The sequence below is a fragment of the Osmia lignaria genome, chromosome 9 (genome assembly GCF_051020975.1).
Source record: "Osmia lignaria lignaria isolate PbOS001 chromosome 9, iyOsmLign1, whole genome shotgun sequence".
Taxonomy (NCBI): Eukaryota; Metazoa; Arthropoda; class Insecta; order Hymenoptera; family Megachilidae; genus Osmia; species Osmia lignaria.
The window spans coordinates 2,609,205-2,635,806 of NC_135040.1; the positions used below are offsets into that span (position 1 = coordinate 2,609,205).

The window sequence follows — 26,602 nt, forward strand, 5'->3', positions numbered from 1 at the left end:
TAAAGCAAAATGATGTTATTTATGACACTTTTATAAGAATAGAAACTAATAAGTATATATAATTACAAAAACATAAATAATTATTTATAAGTAAACATCAGAATTAAAATATTTAATTGACAATCGTATTTTACTGGTTCGTTGTGATAATACAAATGATGATATAAAAAATAGTAATGTCAACATATTTCAAAGAAGGCACTAAAATTATTAATAATAATAATGCAATTAATTTTTCTTTATTTATTATAGAACACAATGATACTGGAATCTGAAAATTGCTTTCTTCTATTATTTTGTATAACTATTATTAGTATCCTTTTTTGAAAAATTTAATTTTAGATTCTTCAAAATAAAAAATAGTATATATATTTTTATGACAGTATACAGATTTAAATATGTTTATGAGTGAAAGCATGAGAGTAAATATATATACGCCTTCCGTATTCAAAGGGTTAATTAATGCAGCAATCACCCAGAAAGCGGAAGATCCGGGTCCTCGTGCCAATCCTGTAATCCTACTGACCGAATATTTCACTTTTCATTATACTAACTTTCATGCAATATTAAGCTTCAAGTTAATATATCATGAGAACCATTTTGCGGTACTTTTATGTCATTAACCCCTTCCCGACCATTTGACATGCAACAACCTGGTACATCCCTTACAGAGGAAGTTTATTTTGCAAATTTCAGTGTAGTCAGAGAAACCAAAAACATTTCCTGTAATGTGGTAACGTATAGGGTCGTTGTATGTGGGCAAGCATGTGTGTATACATCGTGGGTACGTGTACACATGGTGGATGCGTGTACACATCAGGGTGTGTATACATTCTAGGTATGCTAACACCATAAGCGAGGATCCACTGATTTCATCCTTTTTTCCATTGATCTTCTATTATTTCACCAGCAGTAGGTGTCGGTTGCCAACAACCCATATTTTGATCACTGCCGTTCGAGCAGCATGTTTAATTGCGGTATAAATCTGAATTCGTGCCGTAACAAATGTGTACGATATTTCGGTGTTTAATAATGAATGAATACACATAATTAACATGGAATATATACAATATCACACAGGGGCGTGTAACCTGTTTTGCAAATCTCCACGACCATTCCGAGTAACATGGGCGTCCAGTGAAAATTATTACTATGACTCGTGGATGTAGGCTGGAAATTAGACACGCGAAATATAGTCAGTTGTAATGTACATAAATATCGTGTGTGCGATAAATGGTTAAAGATTGAAAATTAAAATTTTTATTGGCTCTTTTCAATGCGTTACAATCATAGGGTTAAAATAATGCCGAATAGTGGACCCCCCTCCCCCATGAAATTACTGACCTTGATTTTGATATTTATTATAGAGGTCATCTTCCTGAGTAACTTTTTCTCATAACTTAAGCGTCGATCATTGTTTATTAAAAAGTTATTAGCAAAAGCAGATTACCCTAACCTAACCTAACCTAACCTAACCCCAAACATAAATGCCTTTATGTTACTTATATGTTTTATTATGAAAGTCTCGGTATGGGCGTCACCTGTCCTAAAAATGCTCCAATTTAACTTAACCTTACCCTTGTTTTTATTTCCCACGAGTGTAGTTACAAAATGGAAATCAGGTTATGTTAGGTTTTGTTAGATTAGGTTGCTAAAAACACTCTAACCTTACCTTACCCCAATCTTGTTTCTATTTGCCACGAGTATAATACAAATTAGATTAAGTTAGGGTAGGTTTTTTAAGGGATGGAGGTGCAGTGCCTGCAATATTAAAATAAATAATTAATACTTATAGCAGCACTTCATGTGAAGAAGATTCAGATTTTTAGAAAAATGGCGGTATATTCTTGAATCTTTCTTTGTTAATAACTTTTTAATAAACAATGACCGACGGTTAAATTATAAGGAAAGATTACTCGGGGGGGGGTAACTTCTATAACACATATCATGGTTAAGGTGATTAAAAGGGGTTCTTCTTATTCAGTATATTCACGAATAATGGGCAATTCTAAAGGAAAATAAAAAAAAAGAATAAAAAAAATGTAGTTCATACTATTGTAAGTTGAAGAATTTCGACAACAGAATTGTCTTTTATTTATTGATACGTTTGTTCTGGTTTAATTACGTCACCAACACGTGGCTACGTTTAGTCCTCTAACAAAGAGTCATAAATTTGGTGTCACACTGAATCGAGCCAACCCTGTCTAATACGATACACTATTATTCCCTAAACGTAACACGTTAGCTCTCGGCCCAATCAATCACTCTAACGGAGGAAAAACTACATTCGAGGGTAACGAATGATACCCAATAAATATCAGCCAAGTGTGTTTTCGTAAACGAATATTTAACATTGACCAGGTTAAGTGATGGTTTCATTAAAGTACAGTGAAAGATCAGTGTGTTTATAGTTAGTCCTAATCGTTTCATTTGTTCTTTATAGTGGTAAGGATTGATGGTAGAATTACTGATGTTCAATACAAATTGAAAATAAAATTTTTAAAAATAAATAAATAGAGGATGCAACATAAATTAGTAAACACAATCATACTTCATCTCAATAAAAATTCAAAATGTATTCTGACAAAACATTTTAACAAAATTCTGCAATTTAAAATAAAAAATCTAAAGTCAATTATTTTTATTTATTATTAATTTTAGTAGTAATAAGTTTCAATTTCGGTAAATAACTTCAAAATTTTAGCAATTTTGTAAATAATTTGTGTAGGATTTGCAGTTAACTTTTTATATTTCAATCTAATCATTTTATTGGAATGTTCAGTTTGTTTTCCTCTTAGAAATATCAAAAATAGACCATAACCGGTTATTATAAATTAATTAAGTAATATTATCTAATGTATCGTTCTATTCTCCGCGTTCGTAATCATTATTACCATTATTATCATTAATGTTATTATCATTAATATTACTTCTGTTATACCACTGCTATTGCTGCTATTATACATAATTCCTATTATCATTATGGTGGCTATAACCATGTGTTTAGCAATTTATCATATTTTTCTGATCTTGCACCCTCAGGTTATCATTTATTCAAGTTATTTAATAATCTTTCAAATGGAAAAAATTTTAGGAACAATGATTCAGGTATAACAGTTTTTTAAATTTAAAACCAGAGTAATTCTACAGAAAAAGGTACCCGGATAGCAAGACTTTAAGATAAAAAAACTTTAAAGATAATAAAAACTTACATAATAATATTAAAAATATTATCTTCCTTTCATAAAAATTACATTTATTCTTAAAAATTAAACAGAACTTCCAGCAAGATCTATTATTATTTTGGGAAGTATAAATCTGAATTTATATCAAAAGAGATAATAATAATAATACTTATTTTATATTAAAATAAAAAAATCAAACTTTGATTTGAAAACGTAACACTCAATCAGAAGAACCCTATATATTACCACTGATCTAATTAAATCAACCCTATCACCTATCAGCTTTGATCAAAAGGATCTCCGCTGTTTACCACCCAACACTTTCAATAAATGACACAAACGAAATGTTCACGGAAGACGGTGTTTGTCAATTAACGAGGTAGAATGGGATCCGAAATTCCTGTGTCGCGTCGAAAACTATTTAGCGTTTGCGCAACCTGTCAGCTCGGGCCCTTTAGGTTACCATACGCCAGCTTCACGGCTCGGCTTTCCCTGCTGATTAAGCTCCAGTGAGTATCTGGATCGATGGTATCGCAATCACCTGATCTGGTATTCAACGTTCGTGATCCGACACACGGTCTCGTGCATCAGCCACGACCCGGTGCATAGCTTCTGCACCTATCTCGGCCTCGTACTTGCTAGCTGAGAGCGTGTTGGTAGTCGGCGTTGGGTAGCTATTACAATTTACACGCGGTTATATGTAGCTAAACGAAGCAGCCTGCCTGCTAATTGTGGTTAAGTTTAATTTGCGCCAACGTGCTGGCTCGGTTTCACCCGAAGAGAGCGGGACAGAGAGGGAGGGAGCTGCGGAAAGGAAAGACCGTTTCGTTTGACGTTCGCTTCTACCACTTGCTCTTATCATTGTCGCAATGTTGCATCCTCCTTCCATTTATGTACAGTAGACCCTCGTTATATCCCCACTCTTTATATCGAACGAGTACCGCGCCGTATGATCTTTCATGCGCTGGTGGCGCTATCTACCGTCGTACTGCGTGTAGACAGCCGGATGGCGTCATAAGACGCCATGATGGTTTTGCAGGGAAAGTATTGAATTTTCTGTCGTGAAATCAATCAACGTTGCTTCTAAATGCTTTAATTAATAATTTTATTAAATTGCAAGTGTGAAAATTTATTATTTTAAAAACTTTCAAGAATTTTCCATCTCTACTGTCCTGTAACCGGGAATGTAAAGGAAGTCTATGTTATAAGCAATATAGATGTGCCTACGTATATTTGGCTATATATCGGTACTGCGGGGTTATTGGCCAATAATGTGGAGGAAAATCGGCGTACACCTGCAATCAACGGGCCTACCTCTGATTCCGCTTACCAGGCTTTACAGTGGCGGTCGACGACTGCTATTATTGCTGGATCTATCGGTAGAAATGCGAACGAAACGCAGTCGTGTGCTGCCTTCCGATGGTAGAAGAAAGAGATGGAAGGGTAGGGAAATCGGGGGATGGTCACCACTTACTAAATTGGCGATAGACAAGCGCGTTCACTCAGCGTCAAATTACCACGGACTCGCGGCAAATGATGGAATGGACGTCCATGGATGCAGATGGATCCTATTGTTTCTCTGGCAAGGTCCTCCAGCCACGAGGGGAACACGTATCCGGACTTTTCCCTCATCTCGTGCATTATCTGCTTCTCTTTTCGAGACTATTGTAGATCTCTCTTTCGTCGATTTCCTCGTTCTATCCTCGTTCAATCCTTCTGTCAGCCTCGTTCTACGGAAGTTGAATGTTTCTTGTTCTTTACCGGTCATTGGTACGATTTTTTATTGATGTTTCCTTGGTAGGGTAAGCAAGCAGCAAGTGGGTGGACGATAATTATTAATAAAATAACATTTTTTAGGAAAATTTGTTTTATACGCGAAGAATATTTTGTAGTGCTAAGTTGTTACCACCATGTGCCTGTCGCTGAGTTTAGACGTAAACTTGTGTTTGGACGTAAAGAAATTAAATGTTTAGGCATAATGTATGATTGTATTAATAACGTTAGAAATTTATAAATAAATATGTAAATTAGCTCTATTGTCCATTTACTGGTAATACGAGTTATGAGTACATTTCACTTGTATAAATTAATTTCTTTACATGTAATTAATGTTATCTTCAATCTTTTACGTACAAAGCTTCTGATTTCTTTATAAAACAAATATTTCTAAAGAAAACTTGATATAAACTTCGGAATCAGCTAAAGTGTCCATCTATTAGCCTGTTTACTCTATTTAAAGATTTTTCTTTGCTATGTATATTAAGCTGCTTCTACACCCACATATATAACAAACTTATAAAATTTTATAAAAATGTTATACAATATGATAAACATATCTAAGTAAAAATAAGTAATTTTTTGAAAATATTTTATCTTCCGGACTGCGGACCATGGAGAGGGCCACTCCTCAAGGGTTAAATGTGAAAAATAATGTATTTTCAATATTTTGTGTTTGATGGATTGGATGAATCATTTCCTTCGTTTTTAAAGCGGCATTCCATTCTAAGATTTTCTCTTCACGTAAATCCGGTAACATGAGAAAGGTGTTGGGATGCACGTCCACTTACGTTGAAAGGAACCGTGAATTGAAACCGTCGGTAAATTGATCCTGATACCGTGCATTCAATTCAAACAGTTGATGAGTTTATCGGTTGGCTTAGTTGTTGCTAGGTATTCTCTGTGCTGACTGAAATGTTAGATTTACAAGGGGTTAAGAGGCAGAGACTTGTATTGTGTCCGTTGCACTGGGCTCGACGTCCAATAGAATTGTTCTGTGACAAAGAAAGGGTCCTCTCTATTATTATTGAATCTTAGAAATATACTTCTGTTACAACATAAATGATTGTTACCCATTTATTAGAAAATCTGTTCATAGTATTAGATAGCTTTTCGATATTTTTTTTATTAACGAATTAGCAGAATGAAAACTGGTAACGGGAAGAGGTAGGGGTCTATTGGTGACCAGCCCCATTTAATTTAACCCTTAGATAAAGTCTGTTTCAAATAAAAGCCCTTGGACGGCGGACCACGGAGAGAGCCCAGTTTTAATTTAATTTAATATTTCAATTGTTTTCATTTTAGAAATTTTGCACTGTTCCTCTAAAAATTATTATTCCAATATATGAAACTCTTTCATTTAAAAATTACATATTTAACTTTAGGTTAAATTTGGGTCTCGATTAACCCAGACTCCGCTGTTCAAGGGCTAATATTTTATTCATGATTATTTATTGTTTATAGTGAATGTTTTTTTCCAAACGTTTTAACTAAAAATTTAGTTATTTAGTAGACTTTATAATAGTTTGACATCAATTTCAAATATTATTTAAAAAATGTGTCAATAATTATTCAAATAGGTAATACTTTTAGCAGCAGAGTCAATTATGTGCCAATTAATTAGTTAATTAATTGTCATTATTAGGTATCCCATTTTATTTTATAAATATAACTTTTATCTTTTCTCTATTTTTTGCAATAAAATCGATACTTATTATAAACCATACTATTCCACTAAAAAAGAAGTATAATATTGTTTTCATCAGTTTAAATCTAGGTAAATCTTCTCTAGAGGATTTGATCCTCTATAGTCTCAGTCATTTTAAAAAGTAATATAAACGATGTTTAAGATACACACTTTACTTCTGTCAAAATCTTGTACCATCGTAAATGAAACACGTTTTTAAAGGTATGAAAAGCAGTCATTGTCAGCTCTCTGAAGACACGAAAGTCAAATCGAATAATGGTAATTTTATTACTCCCCCAGTCAACAGAGTTCAAATGTCTCGAAGATAAATTTAGAACGTAGTCTCACACATTTTTCGACGAATAAATCGTGAAATCGGGATTCCTCAAGTTTCCCTTAACTCAGCAGGAACGCGGTGAATTTATTGCGAGTTACGGATGACAGGCTAATACCAGTCTATCGTCTTGGACGAAACGTAATCCACTCGATGTACTCTGTCACCAAGAAACTGCACAGCTGGCGTCTAATGTTCCCAAAATTTGTCGTAGCCTGATCTTCATTAATTTCATGCTATAAGTTACATAATTTATTAACCCTTTGAAGATGAATTTTTAATGCTCATGTTTTTCATAACTTTTCTTGGTAAATTTTCAGTATCAATATAAGTGTGTAATAGATCTTTCTAACATGGGAAAATTAGAATATTACAGAATTGAAAAACTGAAAAATAGAGAGAATTTGAAAATTTAAAAATGAGGGAAGTGAAAAATTATAACATTAGAAAATTGAAGAATTGCTTAAGTAGACGATTAAAAAATTGGAATATTAGAGAATTCGGAAAGGGGAAAATTATAGAATTAGAAAATTCGAAAATCGGATAATTGGAAGACTGGGAAAGGGGACAATTAGAGAATTCGAAGATAAGAAAATTAGAATATTAGAACATTAGAAAATGAGAGAATGGAAAATGAAAAATTTAAAGAATTAAAAGATTGGAAAATTAGAAAATTAAGAAACTGAAGAATTGAAAACTGGAGAATTTAAATTGATGTTTATTTTGTTATCCATATTTCTTAATGATGTATCAAATTTCATAATATTGAAGAAATAAAAGAGGATTTAATATTTATTTATCTTCAATTTGAAATTTATCGTTAGTTAATTAAATTACAATTTAAATTTGTGTGAAATTATAATACAATTTTTGAAGAATTTTATTAGAAATTTAAATTTAAAAGTCATGGGCATGGAAGCTAAGTCTTTTCATTATTATTTTACTAAATACATATTTAAATTTTCAGATAGGACTTCTGGTAGAAAATGAGTTAATTTATGAGCAGGAAAGCACTGTTCTTTTCCTGGTTACCGAATTAAAGAAAATTGCTTCATCCAAGTATTCGGTTGTAACAATAATTTTACGTAAGCAACTCGTTTAGCCTAATGCAGTGGAAAGCACGTTGCTGAAGCCAATTAATTAGAAGGGTCCAAGGGGGTTTTTTATTTAAGCGACTTAAGCGTCCGCCACTTTAAAGTGAAACGTGACTAGATACTATCTAATTAGCTTGCCCCATATAATTGTAGGTAATAGTTTATGCTTTGCAGTGGTATACTCTTTCAACTCCATACAATTCTTTTTTTATTTCGATAATGACTATTTATTGTTACATTACCTACTCATTAGGTATTGATTTTAATCATAATTAAACAAATTATCTGCATGAAATTAAAAAACCTTAAATAATAAAAATAATAAGATCTCAAATATCAGATAAAATAAACATTGTAGAAATGAAGTAAAAAATAATGATGCTGTATTACTAACACCTACACACATTAATTACATCACACAATTAATGTAAGAAAAAAAGAAACTACTTTTCTTAAAATATTTTAAAAATTCTAATCATTTATTTAGAGTTTAAATTTTTATAACATGTTCAGAACAGTCTTATGGTTTTCGTGTAGAAGTGTATATGTATCACTCTGTGGAGCTTAATTAAGATTCCTGTTAGTAAGTGTTGTTCATAATCATATTCTATCAAAATTCTAGATGCGGCTGTCGTTACAACGTTCTACACACATACTACACATTCCAGTGCTTCCCTTACCACATATAAATGGGATGGCGATGTTCATGTCGGCATAATCATAGAGTTTCGACATAATCATTACTTTCGTTACGATTTCCTTACACGTGGTGCTTTCAAACTTTGGTGCTTCAGCTAGTCGTTACGGTCGTTAGAAACACTCGTAACCGAAGTGTATTCTTTTTATTCTTCTTCGGTGAGGTACAAGAATATCTTTGAATATCCGTGATTTTGTTACAAGATAAATAAGAGAAAAGAATATTAAATGCAACGGTAAAATCATTTTTTTCTCTCAGTTCACTGGTATTAGATTGTAATATATTGAATCGCAAATTTCGAGACACATAAATAAAAAGACATTTTGATGACATAAAAGTATCTGAAATTAGCATTTATGAAGTATCAATTAAAAGCTTAGAATTTGATGAAAATAACTCCATAAACGTTTCATTACTATTCTTGATACAAAATGGTTGGAACGAACAATGGATGAAGCAATTTATAGCGTCGTATTGTCCATTAGCGAATATCCAATTTTCAATCGTTTATATCCCGAAATGGTAATGGACTTTTCGATTTGTTATACCATAACCCAACCCAAAACTGTAGATTCTTAATGGCAAAACGAATCGAAAATTACTTTATTATTGGGACGTACAACCGATTGGAAATTGGATATTCGCAAATGGAAGATACAAGCAGTAAATTTTTAATTGGTTGATTTATTGATTATTTCAGTGAACAAGTATTGATGAATCGTTCGAGTAGTCACTTTTATTAAACTTTAAGTTTTAAATTGATATACGATAAGTTACTAGAAGTGTAAAATACACGAAAATTTATAAATGCTAAGGCTGGCACGACGAAATATTGATATCTATATGTATTCTTTTTTTAATTGCAGAAGATCTTAAATCATCGTCATATATTATTAAAAATATAACAACATATTTTGCAATGAAAAATTTATTATTATAAGAGTATTTTCAATTCTATTCTTGATTAATCTTCAAACGAGTTAATAATAGGATCACCCACTGTACTTTCTGATAGGTATTGTATGCTTAACGAGACTAATTCAGCTAACTGATCTAACTCCGAACTTTTAATAGCAATCTGCGCGTTGGTCCGTGTTTTGGGTGTCGTTGAAACGTTGCCACGCAGGTAATCAGATGTCAAATAGGCGACTATAATTCATGCAGAAGCGCATTAATTGCTTCCATAAATCTTGACGTTAATGCACGGCAGCGCGATTAATTGCGCGAAAGACCGTGTAGTGTTTGAGATCATGTTGCAGAATGTTCGTGTCGAGTCACCTTAAGGAATCTAACGTTCGTTTCGTACTGTTACTAGACTGTCGTATATCAATTGTGTAATTTCGAAACGTAAAATTTGGTGACACGAGTGTGATAGAATGGTACTTATGACATATCAAATTAAAGCTTAATGTTTAGTAAATATGAATACATGTAAATTTCTTTAACTCTTCCACTTGACTACTTGACTATTTGGTGAATAATTGACGATTACTTGATGACTACTTGACTATTTCGTGAATAGTTGACGGTTACTTAATGACTACTTGACTGTTTTATGACTACTTGATGACTACTTGACTGTTTCATACTACTTAATGACTGCTTGATGACTATTTGACTGTTTGATGACTGTTTCATGACTACTTGATGACTGTTTTATGACCACTTAATGACTGTTTGATGACTACTTGATGACTACTGACGACTACTTAATGATTGTTTGATGACTACTTAATGACTACTTGATACATACTACTACTACTACTATATTACTACTATTATACTACTTAATGACTGCTTGGTGACTATTTGAGTTTCATGACTGTCTCATGACTACTTGATGACTATTTTATGACCACTTAATGACTACTTGATGACTACTGATGACTACTTTATGAATAATTGATACATACTATGAGCGACTATAGCCGCCCTAAAAGTGTGGCACTTTCTAATACTTAAATATCCACGGTAGGATATTTTTCATACTACCTTGAAAAATCAAAATTAATAATATTTTTTTTTAATTTGCTTATTCAACGTCGTTGGAAATCAGTAACAAAAAAAAAAAATAAAAATACGATCCTTTCTCAATTTAGATGAAACTTTATAAGGCTCTAAAACAGTCGAAAATAAAAAAGACGTTTTTTTATCGCTGGAAATTTAAGTTTAAAGGACGAAATTACCCTCTGAAAATTGATACCCTCCAGGCTATCTCAGAAACTGTTACGGATAAAAGAACACTTCAAATAGCAAAGTTATATGATTTCCTACGTAGAGCAAAGCGATGAAAATAATTTTTTAACAATAACAAAAATTGTAAAAATAAATAAGGGTAGTTACCTTTATAATAAAATTTATATTATTATAATAACTGTGATAGAAAATTATCCTTACGTTGTTATTACTATCTAACGATAATTTATTATCTTTTTTAATTTACTAAATATTAAATAATGAAAATACATTAAATCAATAACTACTAAAGTCTAATTGAAGAAAATAGAAATAAATGTTTTGCGTTAATAGATTTTCTTCTTTAAATATTAATTTAGTGTAACAACCACAATTCAGAGAAATTAATCACTCGAAGTAGAATGTCGAGCATACCTATACGTTTATTAATTAATAAAGATTATGTATATTACCAAGGAGCTTTCGCTTATTCCCATCACGCGGAACATTAATATTGCCTGACTGTTTTATCGGGAGATAACAAACAGTTCACTGTGACTATAATTATACGCTAAAATGACGTGTGTCTCGTGATGCATCAAGAATGATGATCAGTATTTCGCATAATTATAGAATGTTTAAACTATATTATACAATGAAGAAAGAAAAAAGTGCAATAATAATAACAAGTTGAAAACAGTAAGAGATTTTAAAGTATTTATTCTATTCTCTTAAAAAGAGGCAAAAATTGACACAAATAGTTTATGTTATGAATTCTTCAATTCTTTTAAACCGATACTAACTTGTGATAATAAAATCTAATATTAAATTTCTATTTTCATTCAAAATATAAAAGTGAAATCCTCACATCAGCCTCATTTCAGTAAAATATAATAAACTTTTGCAAAGGAATAAAAATATGAACCCTCAGATAACGGACCATGGAGAGAGCCACAATTTTTTAGGAGATTAGTAACATGACGGGGCCCTTTGTAGAATACAGGCCCTAATTTTAATTAATTAGACTTCAAGTCTCTACTGACTTATCGAGAATTTTCCCCAACTCCTGATGGTCAGTCTGCCTTTGGGTTCAAACAGTTACATTTATATTGATTTTCAAAATTCTGCATCATCAATAAGCTCTATTAACTTAACTCTATTTTAACTTATTGCTGTGTAAATTTATGGTATGATAGCATCTACTCTTTTTTTACTAAACCCCTCAATCCTCAAGCGCCCGCGAAAGGGTTAATCCTCGGATAGCGGACCATGGAGAGAACCCCAACATATGAAACTCTTTCAATTGCAATTTATGATACTCTTTCATTTCAAAATTATATACTTAATTTTATATTAATATCCTTATATTGTTACGTCCCGACAAAGGAAATTCCATTCTCTCCAATTTCAAGTTGCAAAAGCGTTAGCAATCAGGAAATCGGTTCAATGACTGACCTCCTTAGAGTCACCAGCGTCAACAAATTCTCTCTTCTTCTCGAAACGCTGTGTCAAAAATTATGTGCAACGCATAGACATTCCAACAGGTCAGTATACTACTGAACTCTTTCCTTAATCATGCGAAATCAGCATTTTCGGCCTTCATAAAAACCCAGTTACGGACAATAGCAACACAGACGGCCATACAGTCGCGAGGTGCGCGGTCTTTCTGTCCGAGAAACATCCAGTATTGCAGAATACGTCGAGCAGAGTTTCGTGAGAATCAAGTGTCACGCGAAAAGACTCAGTTTTCTCGTTAATAAGACTCAAGTTTTCAAATCATTTGTAATTAAAACTGTTAATGTAAAGTATTTAGATTTATTGTTAGTGTAGAGTCATAGTTTCATCTTGTCAAGAACATTGTATCATCATCCGTGCGTCGAGAGAAGAGAGAGAGAAAGGAACGAAGGATCGAACTCGTTAACCGTTTCTGTTCACCTAAATATCCGGTGAGTGCGATTAAAAAACTGGATACTCTGTCCTCAGTAATTAAAGAAAATTGTAATATCTCTTGAATGCCCATTATATTTTCATACTTCGTTTCTTTTGGCAAAATATATAATAGTTATTTATTCAATCTCGTTAATTATTTAGTGCGTATTGCCCAAACCTTGTGTCCAACGAGCGAAAGGCTTGTATCAGTCTAGACCGAATCCGAATCCTATAATATCTTACCTTCACAAAGAAGGTGTTTAAGCGTTGCGTCGGATCATATCAATCCGCAGACTAGTCACCTACCACTACGCCTGCTCCGCACGTAACAGCTAAACTGGTGGCAGCGGTGGGATTTGAATTTGGTCAATTTCGTTCGTTGATGCAATTTTGGGAAGTCAAAATTTAAGAAAACCTATAAAATTTAACGATAACCTGAGGACAGACCGATAATTGAATTTTTCGTTTCGAATTCCAACAATTTTGTAAAAGGGAAGCCCCACGTATCGATTGGCTATAGTAGGACTTGTAAGTCAACCATCCCTTATTTTTTTTTGTTCTATTCGGCTATAATCGATAACCAAGCTATTCTATTTTCTATCTGACCAAATATTGTAACGTACAAAATGTCTTTATCCAATCACACAATGAACATAAATTCAAGTAATCCCGATTTAAATGTCACAAACACGATGCTAACATCAATGGCAGAATGCTTTACCTTACAATACGGTACACTAAATATACCTTTTTTCGATGGAAAAAATATACCATTAAAAGACTTCCTGCAAGACATTCAAAACGGTGCAGTTTACGTACCACCGGCTAGCGAAGGAGCATATGTTAGAGCAGTTATAGGCAAATTACAGGGATCCGCACGCGATAGTACGTACGGAAAAACATTTGGCTCGTTAAACGAATTGATTAAACATTTAAAAACTAAGTTCGCTCCAGGAAAATCTTTTCCGTACTATCAACATGAAATAGGGAAAATTCGAATGCGGAGAGACGAATCCGTAAGTGATTTCCACGATCGATTAAATATTTTAATTAGTGGTGCTCGAAACGCGTTAGAAGATTCTTATGGTAAAGAGGCCGAACCTATGATACGTCCTGTATTAGAGTGTGCTTGTGATGCATTTCTCCGAGGTTTGCCTGACGATATGGCGCGTTATGTTGATGCACGAAATCCTAAAGATTTAGATGAGGCAGCAAAATATGCAGTCCGATTTGAAACCCGCATAAAATCCGGAATATTTTCTTCTCGTGATGAATCCAACAGATTATTTTTGTCTCGACAAAACGAATCATACCAAAATTCTCGATCAAATTCTCCTAATCAACATGGAACAGAGACACATTTTTCCACTCATCGTAATCGACCTCGAAGCCCAAGTCCGACTAGCCATAGAATTACCGAAATTTCAGAATCACCAACGGGGATTCTCAAATCGCCACGAAATACTTCCGAACAATATAAATACCAACAACCCAACCTTCCTCAGTACCCACCTCATCCATATTTTCCTTACCCACCTTATTACCCAATGCCTTATCCTCCTTATTATCCACCAAATCCGTATGACTCTCGTAATCCATATGACTCTTATTCCGCTAATAGTTTCCAGTATCAGACGACTCCCTCGGGACCTCCGCGAAGTCCAAGCCCGGGTCCTCACACACCCTTTACACCGGCAAACTCAAGGTTAGAACAGCGAAAACCTTCTCGTTACAACGACAATAGATCCACTTCACCGAACCGTGTTCGTTTCTCCTCACCACAACCTCAATCGTCATCCAGCTCAGATTTAAACTCCAGAGTAACCTTCCAGAAGGACGCGACGGAGGGTTACCAAGATCCAATGCGTCATCCAACGGTACGACATTTAGAGAGAAACCAATAGTATTAGATATACATTCTCGTCGCGACTCACCTCTTATCAAATTATCCGCGGACGAACTCAGGTCAAAAACAACCACAATAACAATTTTAGGCCAACCCGTAAAATTTCACGTAGTAAGATCATCATTTCCAATCAGTAGTGACGGAATTCTAGGAAAGGACTACTTGAGACAAGAGCAAGCTGAAATTTCCTTTGCACACAACACGTTAGTAACGAAAAGTGAACCTATCAAGCCCTTTCGTTTTATTGGTGAAAATCCTCCGAAAGAAAAACCACGACACTACAAACCTAGAGTTTACCGAATTCAAAGTCGATCGCGACAAGCAATAGCCATAGATACAATTGATTGTGATCTAAAAGAAGGTTACCTTCCTTTGCTTCAAACCAAAGATGGAATATATATTGGAGAAGCAGCCGTAAGCGTCAATCAAGGCGTGTGCCATGTTCTCGCGATAAATACTTTAAACCAAGATGTAGAAATAGAAATTCCACCACAAGAAATTTTGCCATTCAAATATCATAATTTCCCTGAAGAAAAAGAACACCCCAACTTAGATTCGGAACACGAGAATCGATCAGAACCGCTAGACCGCGTAACAGAAATTCTGACCACACTCCGTTTAGATCATGTAAACAACGAGGAAAAGGAACATGTAATTGAGTTAATCAGGGAATTTCCAGAAATATTTCATCTACCAGGTGACAAGTTAAAATCCACTCCGTTGATACAACACCCAATACATACCATAGACGACGTACCCATTAACACTAGACAATACCGTTTTCCCCCAATTCATCAAGCTGAAATAGAGCGTCAAATCACTACAAAATTAGCCGCAGGAATAATAACTCCTTCAAATTCTCCTTACAATTCACCACTATGGATAGTACCGAAGAAACCTGATTCCAAGGGAAATCCAAGGTGGAGAATGGTAATTGACTTCCGGAAACTTAACGAAAAAACGATAGGCGATGCATATCCATTACCCAACATTGTGGACATTCTAGACCGCTTGGGCGAAGCCAGATATTTTTCCACATTTGATCTTGCAAGCGGATTCCAGCAAATTGAAATGGATCCGAAACATCGTAGCAAAACCGCATTTACAACACCTCACGGTCACTACGAGTACATTCGTATGCCTGAAGGGCTCAAGAATGCTCCTGCAACATTTCAACGGTTAATGGATCAAGTATTGCGCGGATTACAGGGAATAGAAGCTCTAGTGTATCTCGATGATATCGTAGTTTACGCGAAAAATTTGGTAGAACATGGAAAGAAAATTCGGCGTCTATTTACGCGATTAGGCGAAGCAAGGTTAAGTCTTCAACCGGATAAATGTGAATTTCTGAAAACCGAAGTAACCTATTTAGGACATATCATTAGTTCCAAAGGAGTAAAACCGGATAAAAAGAAAATAATCGCTGTAAAGAATTTTCCTCGACCGCAAAACGCAAAGAACATAAAACAGTTTCTAGGACTTGCAGGTTACTATCGTCGATTCATAAAAGATTTTGCCGCAAAAGCCAAGCCATTAACGGAATTATTAAAGAAAAATAGCAAATTCATTTGGGGAAAAGAACAAAAACAGAGTTTCAAAACTTTACGTAAAGCATTGTGCAAGAGCCCTATACTGCAATATCCGAATTTTGACAAACCATTTACTTTAACGACAGACGCATCTGACTTTGCAATAGGCGCAGTACTTAGCCAAGACGTAGACGGACACGACTTGCCTGTAGCTTACCTCTCAAGATCGTTGATAAAAGCAGAAATAAATTATTCCACCACAGAAAAGGAATGTTTAGCAGTACTGTATGCCGTATTACATTTCCGACCATACTTATACGGAAGAAAATTCACCTTGGTTAGTGATCACGAACCCTTAAAATGGATAGACTCTATAAAGGATCCTGGACAAAGATTAGTGCGTTGGAGATTAAAATTGCGCGATTACGAGTACGATTTCGTCCATAAACCCGGCCATTTGAACATAAACGCTGATGCACTTTCACGGAATCCCATTAAAGAATTACATGATACAAGTTCAGATTCAAGCTCAAAAGAAACTTCCGATAGTGAATCGGAATGTGAAAAAATTCTTCCTATCCGAAAACCAACAATCAAACCAAAAGTAACAATCCCATCCGCATCCCGTATAAAACCTACAGTGGAACCCCGGAAACCTGTGGGCAGGCCACCAGGCAGAAAGACACAACCAAAACTAGATAAACCTACATTAGATGAAAGTGCCATTTCAACAAGAACGCGTTCCAAGTCAGAACATGAAGGATCGCCCAAAACCATAAACTATGCAGAACCTTCCACTTCCGAAATATCACAAAATACTGATGAGGATGAGGAATCCATTGAAACATCTGACCTACCAGTATTCAGAGGACGGAAAAGCGTATTACCTAGTCTTGGTCCACCCACTGTATCACCACAAAATTTACCAAGGAAAACAGTTCATTTGGAAAAACCTGAGAACATTCCTGATGCAGAGCCTGACAATGACAAGGACGAAACCACAGAAACACATCCCGACAGTATAATGATAGAAATTCCAGCTCCTCTCGATAATAGCGACGATGAAGTATTTCTCCCTAAAACCATAGAACAACCACCTATTAACTTAGACGAACTACATGAATCCTTCGACCGTTTTGACAAATCCCTCCACGAACGTAGCGAAATTCTTCAGGAATCAACCGACAAAGCAGAACCAGAAATAGAGGAATTAGACGAGGAAGAGCTAAACAGACGAGTAGACAAGTTACTAGCACGATACGAACAGGACGAACAGGACGCGACAAAACAGACCACGATACGACCTACATCCAAGGAATTCACACTAGACACAATTCATGAAGAAAACGAATTAAACGCACCAACCGAATTTGAAAATACCGTAGTAATTCGACAACCATACAGATCCATATTACCCACACCACTATCTTTAGATAAACCCCTAGCCCTTTCCACCCCTTTTCCGCAGACTACTAATTCAGAAACGAAATCGAATCCTTCCTTTTTACCAAAACGACTGATTACCTCACAACCATACGATACAAGTAAAATTATCCAGTACCGACCAGGCATTCAGATAACTGAAAGTATTCTACCGGATATAGAACCTGAACATCCATCCAGGAAAACAATTAAATCTACACGAGAAAATTTGACGAGTACACGCAGCCACTATGTTCACTTTATCCCGGCTGACATAGAATTAATCACTCCAATTAGTAGGTTACTCGTAGATATGGGCGTTATAAGCATTGCAAATCTGAAAGCAGCAAATCCAAAGCTGGGACAGGTACTTGTTACACCGCGAGGTAAATACAAAATTTTTAGCGTAGTAGTTAAACAGAAGCATTACGATGTTATCTCAATTTCAAACTTTAGAATTGCTCTACATAATTTAAGATCGATTCTTTCCAAATTAAAAATAAATACAATTAGAATTTCGAGATCTGGCGACTTTACCGATACGCTTCCCCAGGGTACCTTAGTGAACGTGCTAAGGGATACTCTTGGAGATAGCGATGTCGAAGTAACGATCTGCACAGGAAGCATACAAGTCCCACCCGAAGAACTCCGTCTGAAAATAATTTCAGAATTACATGGAAGTTTAGTAGGAGGACACAAGGGTGTAACGAAGACCTATCACAGAATTCGAGAAAGATTTCATTGGCCAGGAATGCGTAACGATGTACAAAATTTCATTAGAACCTGTGAAAAATGTCAAGAAAACAAATTAGTTAGGACAAAAACCCGTGAACCAATGCTCATAACAGACACTCCTCTCCAACCATTCGATAAGATCTCATTGGATACAGTAGGACCTCTTCCAGTAACTCCTAGTGGTAATAGACACATTTTGACTATACAAGACAATCTGACGAAATATTGTATTGCAGTAGCGGTGCCAAACATAAAGGCAGAAACAATAGCACATGCATTAGTAACACATGTGATATTGCAGTATGGAACCCCACGTACAATACTAACCGATCAGGGAACCAGTTTTATTAATAGAGTATTAAAAGAAATTGCAAAGGTTTTCAAAATTAATCACGTAACTACTTCCGGGTATAGACCACAGACTAACGGATCATTAGAACGAAGTCATATAGTATTAACTGAATACATAAAACATTATTTAGACGATTTCGATGATTGGGACAAAATAGTACCGTTCGCAATGTTCTCCTATAACACTTCCGTACACGAAGCAACGAATTTCACCCCATATGAACTGATATTTGGAAAAATAGCGCGCTGTCCTAGTGCATTCCCTTCAGAAGAATCACTACCAACTTACAATAATTACCTCCAGGAACTAATTTCACGCTTAACAGAAATGCAAACTATAGCAGGACAGAATTTAATTCAGGCAAAAGAAAAATCAAAACTATACTATGACGAAAAGGTACAACCATTTCAAGGAAAAATAGGGGACATGGCACGAGTCTTGGTTGAACCTCAGAAAGGAAAACTTGGTAATCGGTACCATGGACCCTACAGAATTGTTGGAATCTTAGAAAAGAATAACGTAATTTTAGAAACAGAAACGGGTAAACGTCTCATTAAACACGCGGACAAATTACTACTATACCACCAAGAATAGATATCAAATAACTCTACCTAATCAATTGTTGCAACAGGGCAAAATGAAATTGGTAACATTCATTTCTCTCACTCTCACTCTCTGGAGCGGATCGCACTCTGCGGAACAGAAGAAAACATACGAAATAACAAAACTAGACGCGACACCAGGCATGTACTTCGAAAAATTACACAATATCCGTTTGATAGCAGCCGACTGGCGGGTGACACTGTCAATAGACACTAATAAGCTGAAGACGCAATTTCCGCTCGAATATTCAGAATTAGACGGTGCCTATGGGAAATGCCTTTCTCTAACGACGGCAACCGCTTGCGCAGCAACCTTGCGATTACCCCACGTGTATGGAAAGGCAGACCAAGCACTAAGCTTACAGGATGAACTAAACGAAATAGTAACAGAATTTCAAACACCGGAATCTTACGATGGCCCAAAAACAATAAAGCGACGAAGCGCTCCCTTTGGATTTATTGGTTCAATAAGTCATACACTTTTTGGAACACTCACCTCAGAAGACGCGGAATATTATAACTCGGAGATAGATAAACTGTATCATAATCAAAACGAATTGGCACATATCATGAAAAATCAGACACATATAGTTAGAAACGGACTACATAAATTTCACCAAATACTTGAGAAAAACTCGGAACTAATTTCAGAAAATCGCAATAGACTGAACGAGTTTGCCGAAGCTATCCAGCGGGAGGAGGACAGCGTAACCACACTTCAATACATGATGGCTTTATCACGATTCGTACATGGCATAGAGATATCTTTGGACCACTACATAAAAACAGCTGAAACATACCTCGCCGTAATACGAGCTGTAAAATCCGGTGAGGTGCCACACGAACTATTAGACAGGTCTATTTCACGCCGCATAATTTCGGATATACGAAACACGCAGAGGAACTTCGATCTACCGATACCACCGGGTCATCAATCGCTTAAAGAATTAACAGGATCTACCACCGTAAACGCAATAATCTATCAAGGAAGAATCATCATAGTGTTACAGCTGCCTCTTTCAGATGGAACAACATACCATCTCTATCGCACTTACTCTTGGCCGATACCCCAAAGGTTAGGACAAGATACTACAGCATCTGGCTACATTCAACCTAAATCACCATATTTAGCAATAAGCAATGATCATCGATTCTACTTCGAAGCAGACGAGTCGTACATCAATAATTGCCACAAGACCCCGTACACACATCTTTGTCCACTGGGACGACCGTTGTCTGAAATTGCCTCGTCCACCGCTTGCGAAGTTACCCTATTGTTGCGACCTACCACCCACGCATTTAAAACATGCGAGGTGCGGTTACAACCCCAGCACACACCATTTTGGGCACACTTAAGGACCATGCAAGCCTGGTTGTACTCCTTAGAAAAACCAGAATCAGTACAACTCATTTGTAACGGAATGAAGGACGATATCATAACAATAGAGGGCACTGGAATTTTCCAGCTGAGAGCAGGGTGCATAGCTAAAACTACTCACGAGACGCTAATTGGAATGCAACATCTAGAAAGCCTAGAACAATATTTCTACCAGCCAAATTTACTACTAAACATCTCGGAATTTTCCCCACAGATTCATCGTTATAAAGAAATTAAACCATTAACCATGCCATCAAAAGCCTCAGGCGTCAGCACACCCATTGACGATTCATTAACAGATATAGAAGCCAAATTAGCGGAAATGGATACACACCATCGAAGTCGGAATCTCACAACCAACGTGTTGCACGGAGGCCTAGCCTACTTAGCCATTTTAACCATAGCAATCCTTGTATACTGCACACGACACACCACGAAGAAAATTTGGATAACAAAAACCTGTCAGAAGAGAAGGACCGAACCAGAAAACCAATCTACACCCCCGGAGCAACCCCCAACAACCACACCACCTTCAATTGCGCAACAACCACTGCCGCCATTACCTCAGCAGCGGGCACTAGTAAATTAAGGACAAATTACTTATTGTAACAATTTATTTATTTTCTGTTCATTTTCTCTTTCGAGCCTCGCAGGGATTACACGTGTTCTGTCATAAGTTTAAAATTTCTTCTACTTACAATTTTCACTGTTTTATTAAGATTATAGTATTTTGAATCTCCTGCATCCTCCGATGAATGAGACAAAAGGAGACTAGCATCATCAAGTCAGGAATCAGCCGTCCAAGTTGAATCTAGGAGGGTCTTCGTCACGCGCCTAGCCTATTACACCAACCAAAAGGGTTTCCTCGAAGTGACATTAGATACGAGCAGCACAGTCAACACCACTGTCCAGAGTGCGCTACACAACTACGAGACACCCACCATTCTTAGATCTCGCAAAAATGGAGCAGGTTTCGAGGAACTGGCAGCAGGGCGTACATGGACACCTTCGCCAAACGAGATATCTGGGTCTCACCGATTAGAGATGGAACAACAGGGGAGGATACAGGAGAGTAACGACCGATGTTTATTTTCTTTTTTTTTTAGGCACTATAGTCCCTGCCTAAAGTCATTAGTTCTAGTTAACAACGCAACTATCAATTTCAAAATCAATAACATGTAACATTAGATAAGCGCTGCTACGACTGTCCATACGATCCACATCATCGAGGACGATGATGACTCTAAGGGGGGAGGGATGTTACGTCCCGACAAAGGAAATTCCATTCTCTCCAATTTCAAGTTGCAAAAGCGTTAGCAATCAGGAAATCGGTTCAATGACTGACCTCCTTAGAGTCACCAGCGTCAACAAATTCTCTCTTCTTCTCGAAACGCTGTGTCAAAAATTATGTGCAACGCATAGACATTCCAACAGGTCAGTATACTACTGAACTCTTTCCTTAATCATGCGAAATCAGCATTTTCGGCCTTCATAAAAACCCAGTTACGGACAATAGCAACACAGACGGCCATACAGTCGCGAGGTGCGCGGTCTTTCTGTCCGAGAAACATCCAGTATTGCAGAATACGTCGAGCAGAGTTTCGTGAGAATCAAGTGTCACGCGAAAAGACTCAGTTTTCTCGTTAATAAGACTCAAGTTTTCAAATCATTTGTAATTAAAACTGTTAATGTAAAGTATTTAGATTTATTGTTAGTGTAGAGTCATAGTTTCATCTTGTCAAGAACATTGTATCATCATCCGTGCGTCGAGAGAAGAGAGAGAGAAAGGAACGAAGGATCGAACTCGTTAACCGTTTCTGTTCACCTAAATATCCGGTGAGTGCGATTAAAAAACTGGATACTCTGTCCTCAGTAATTAAAGAAAATTGTAATATCTCTTGAATGCCCATTATATTTTCATACTTCGTTTCTTTTGGCAAAATATATAATAGTTATTTATTCAATCTCGTTAATTATTTAGTGCGTATTGCCCAAACCTTGTGTCCAACGAGCGAAAGGCTTGTATCAGTCTAGACCGAATCCGAATCCTATAATATCTTACCTTCACAAAGAAGGTGTTTAAGCGTTGCGTCGGATCATATCAATCCGCAGACTAGTCACCTACCACTACGCCTGCTCCGCACGTAACAATATACAGAATGTTTCGTTTAAAACAGGCCACCTAAATATCTCCTCTATCTCTGAAAATACAAAAAATGTTTCTGACGTAATCTAAATGGTTTCAAAAGACAAATCAAATGGAAGAACCGTTTTTTATAAATTGTAATTTTTTAATCGTTTTTTTGAGGTCACTCGTGTTTAAATTTTAGAGTCCACGGTCACTTCAAGGTCGTGCTATTAAATATGGATGAATGCACAATAATATTTGCTCCAACATACAACAACAAAAAATGTGTGTACATACGTAAAAAACACGAGTGACCTAGAAAAAACGATTAAAAAATTACAATTTATAAAAAACGATCCTTCCATCTGATTCGTCTTTTTTAACCATTTCGATTAAATCAGTAACATTTTTTGTATTTTCAGAGATAGAGGGGCTATTTAGGTGGCCTGTTTTAAACGAAACACCCTGTATATACATTTTATAAGATTGGGTCACGATTGACCCAGCCTTCACCGTTCAAGGGTTAAATATCTTTCAGTTTATCTGCACCCTGCTATCTCCACTGGGTCATCCATTCTTGTCTCTATAATTCTCCAAACTGATCTGAAAAACTTAAGATTTTTAACATTTTCGATGGAAATTCTGATGCTCGATCGTGAAGCGTTCTTAAATTATCGCGTAACGACGCAGGAAAGCGTCGTCCCAGTTAGAGAACGACGAGGAGGTCGGCGACGTTGATCCGGGGGTTGAGTCACAAGAGGCAAGCTCGTGATAATGGCGGCTCGGTTATTCAATCGAGGGGAAGGAAGAAATACGTTATCCAGGGTGCAGCGTGATTTCCTCGCTCGGTGGACGAAAAATTACGAATACGTGTAACTCGGCATCGGCGCGTAACGCGCCGTTTGGCCCGATACCGGAAAAGGCATTCCGGGCCATTGGCCACGGCAACGCTTAAGCGACATTCTATCTCTCCCTCGCTCTGCTGTCTTTCATTGTGACGCTTCATGCTACCGAGCGAGCAAACTTCGCTGAGACTTGCCGCTTTTCTTCGTCTTCTCGTCCTTGTACCGCGGCATGCTGATCCTCCTCTACCACTCGTATTTCTCTTGTATTTTCCGCTGCCTCCACCCCCGCGTCACGGCCAACTTCAAAGCTCCTCGTCCTGTTCGTAATAAGACATCGTCTGTTTGCAGTAGATACCTCGTGATAAAGGCGCAGCTTCCTTTGCCTTCTTCATTGTTCCTTCCTTCTCTCCTACCCTTTCTCTTTTTCATCGTTTTGTAATTGCGCGCGAAACGCGAAATTAAGCAGAAGCGACAGGCTGAATGGATCGCTTACGATCCTGTCGTTCGAATTTTATGGATCGTTCCTGGGAATTTATGATTTGTGTTTAAATTCTTCAGATAATTAGGTCATTCGTTGAGAATTGATCGAGTATTTTAATTCTTAGATAATGAACTGGTGAATTAGCGATGATTAATATTTAATTTTATTAGGTTCAGAAATTAATTCTTTTCCGTTTCTCTCTTTTTTCTAATTGAAAATTTATTGTTTAAAAGTCACGGTAGGTAATTACAATTGTTGTTTTTATATTTCTGCGCCATTTTTCAAACACACAAAAGGGCGGGGAAATATTTAAATTTAAAATGGTAATTAAAAAAACTAATAATTTTCTGAATTTCAAATTATTCCATTAGATATTATTTTTTCAGTACATAAAAATTTGATCAGCTAATTTTAATTTAAGCATTCTAGTATATATTGCATAGGGTTGAGTCGTAATTAACTCAACGTTTGGCATTTGACAATTAACCCTATCTTGCCATACTTTGGGGTCGAGGAACCCTCACAAAATTTTGTTTAATACTATTGTAATTTGAAAATATTTTTAAAAGAATTAGGATCTCTTTTAGTTACGTATTGTTCAAATACTTTCATATTTTTAATGAAAATAGCAATGGAGTGTTAAGTTTTATTGTCACAAATTAGTATTGATTTTAAAAAATTCAAAGATTTGTAATAAAAATAACACTTTACAGTTTTGATCATAAGAATATTCTAAGATTCCTCATTTTTTGTTTTCAATAGATTTTAATTCTTTCGTAATTAGATTTTTATTGTATTAAACAGTCGCTTTTATTTGTAATAATATCGGAAAAGAAGTGTATCTACTTTTTCAGTTCTGTTAACAATGAGTCATGAACTCTGTGTGCATAGCGAAATAATGATGACAATGACAGAAGCTATATGTCACTCTGAGGTGACATCTAAATCGATGAATACACATGATGGGATATTGGATAATTTCGTGGATTGTCGATTCTAGATGGGTAGTGGACATTTGCTCTGCGTACATTGAACACACACATATACATGCGGGAATTATGTTTCACCTATGAAGCTATTTCAACCACAAACTATCGAAATTTCTTCATTCCATCTAATTAATTCGTTACACAATACGTATTCTGTTATCTCTATTACATACATTTATTAAGGGCACAGACTCCTTGTGCCATGACCTGTATGCGTGCACTCACACAATCAACGGAAAGCATGCACGTATACGCCATGCGCGAGAGAGACATTCAATTTCGTAGAATCGATTTTTCGTCTTGATAATTGCATAAATAAAATTTTCGCGAGTACAGCACACACAGGTAGACTTCGGCACAGGTCGGTCTGGTCCGCTTGAACGCTAATAAACACCATTCGTTGAGAAAAACCGTATTTTCGAAATTGTAAGATTGAGACAGACGCTGTTGTAAGCAAACAACATGGCTGCCGAATGCTGCGTTCGGCTGCATTTTAGCAAATATTGGACGATATAATGGTTTTTTCACCGACAGCACACCAGACCGACTTTCCTTAAACTAGCACAATATCACTGAAATTCGATTTTTCACAACTTATCACTTCTGGAAGACGTAAAATCGATTCTACGATTTGCACGCATCAGACGTAAAATAGACATAAGAATAGTTCAATGATTTTCCGTCAGAGGCATTGATGGTATATTTGACCACGTTATCATCAGGGTCGATAAAAACACAAATCAGTCGATAAATGTAAATTCTAATTTGACACCACAAATAGCTACGCGAATATAGTCAGAAGTATGGCATAGTTGCCGCATCGTATTAAGACTTCTGTCACGCTGTTGCCACATCTGTTACAATTGCAACAGGCTCGAGCCGATTTTGATTCCTGCCAGACATAGAAAAGAATAGGGCGCTCGAGAGAGAAAGAGGTTCGAGAATGAAACAATACATGTACTAATGTGTGCATCCATCAAACTTTTTTATTCATATTTATAATCATGTTTTTTTCATCAATTAAATTACAGATAGAATACTTGAAATGGTATGCCAGAAAAATGAATTATAAAACTTGCACCATATACAGTGAAAACTCGATAAATGTACATAATTATTGCCGGTCCACTCCGCAACTGTTATGGAATAGGAGAATCATTTTTCAAATTTGATTGCCTAGTCAGTAAACACTGATTAGAAAGAGTCAGTAGCTAAAGACGAAAGAGGGACTAAAACCGGGATTTATTGCCTTCATCTAAATGCCTCGTGTCAATGTGACCATACTAATGCACAGAATAAAGTTTTTTATTTTAATAAAAATTTCACTATCATGTGGAGAAGATTTTTCTGATTAAAAT

At 36.0% G+C, this 26,602-nt stretch overlaps 2 protein-coding genes across 2 annotated transcripts in view; both read left to right on the forward strand.

Moving 5' to 3' along the window:
• LOC117604310 (uncharacterized) overlaps window positions 1-26,602 on the forward strand; it is a 247,136-nt gene that overhangs the window by 164,978 nt on the left and 55,556 nt on the right. The gene's annotated exons all lie outside the window — the stretch shown is intronic.
• LOC143305633 (uncharacterized) lies at window positions 12,332-21,592 on the forward strand. Its single transcript, XM_076689868.1, has 2 exons — window positions 12,332-12,492; window positions 20,075-21,592. The coding sequence occupies exon 2, from the start codon at window positions 20,149-20,151 to the stop codon at window positions 21,388-21,390; it is 1,242 nt and encodes a 413-aa protein (XP_076545983.1). The 5' UTR covers window positions 12,332-12,492; window positions 20,075-20,148; the 3' UTR covers window positions 21,391-21,592.

Coding starts and splice junctions, on each gene's coding strand:
- LOC143305633 (XM_076689868.1), top strand. CDS start 20,149: ATGATGGCTTTATCACGATTCGTACATGGCATAGAGATATCTTTGGAC.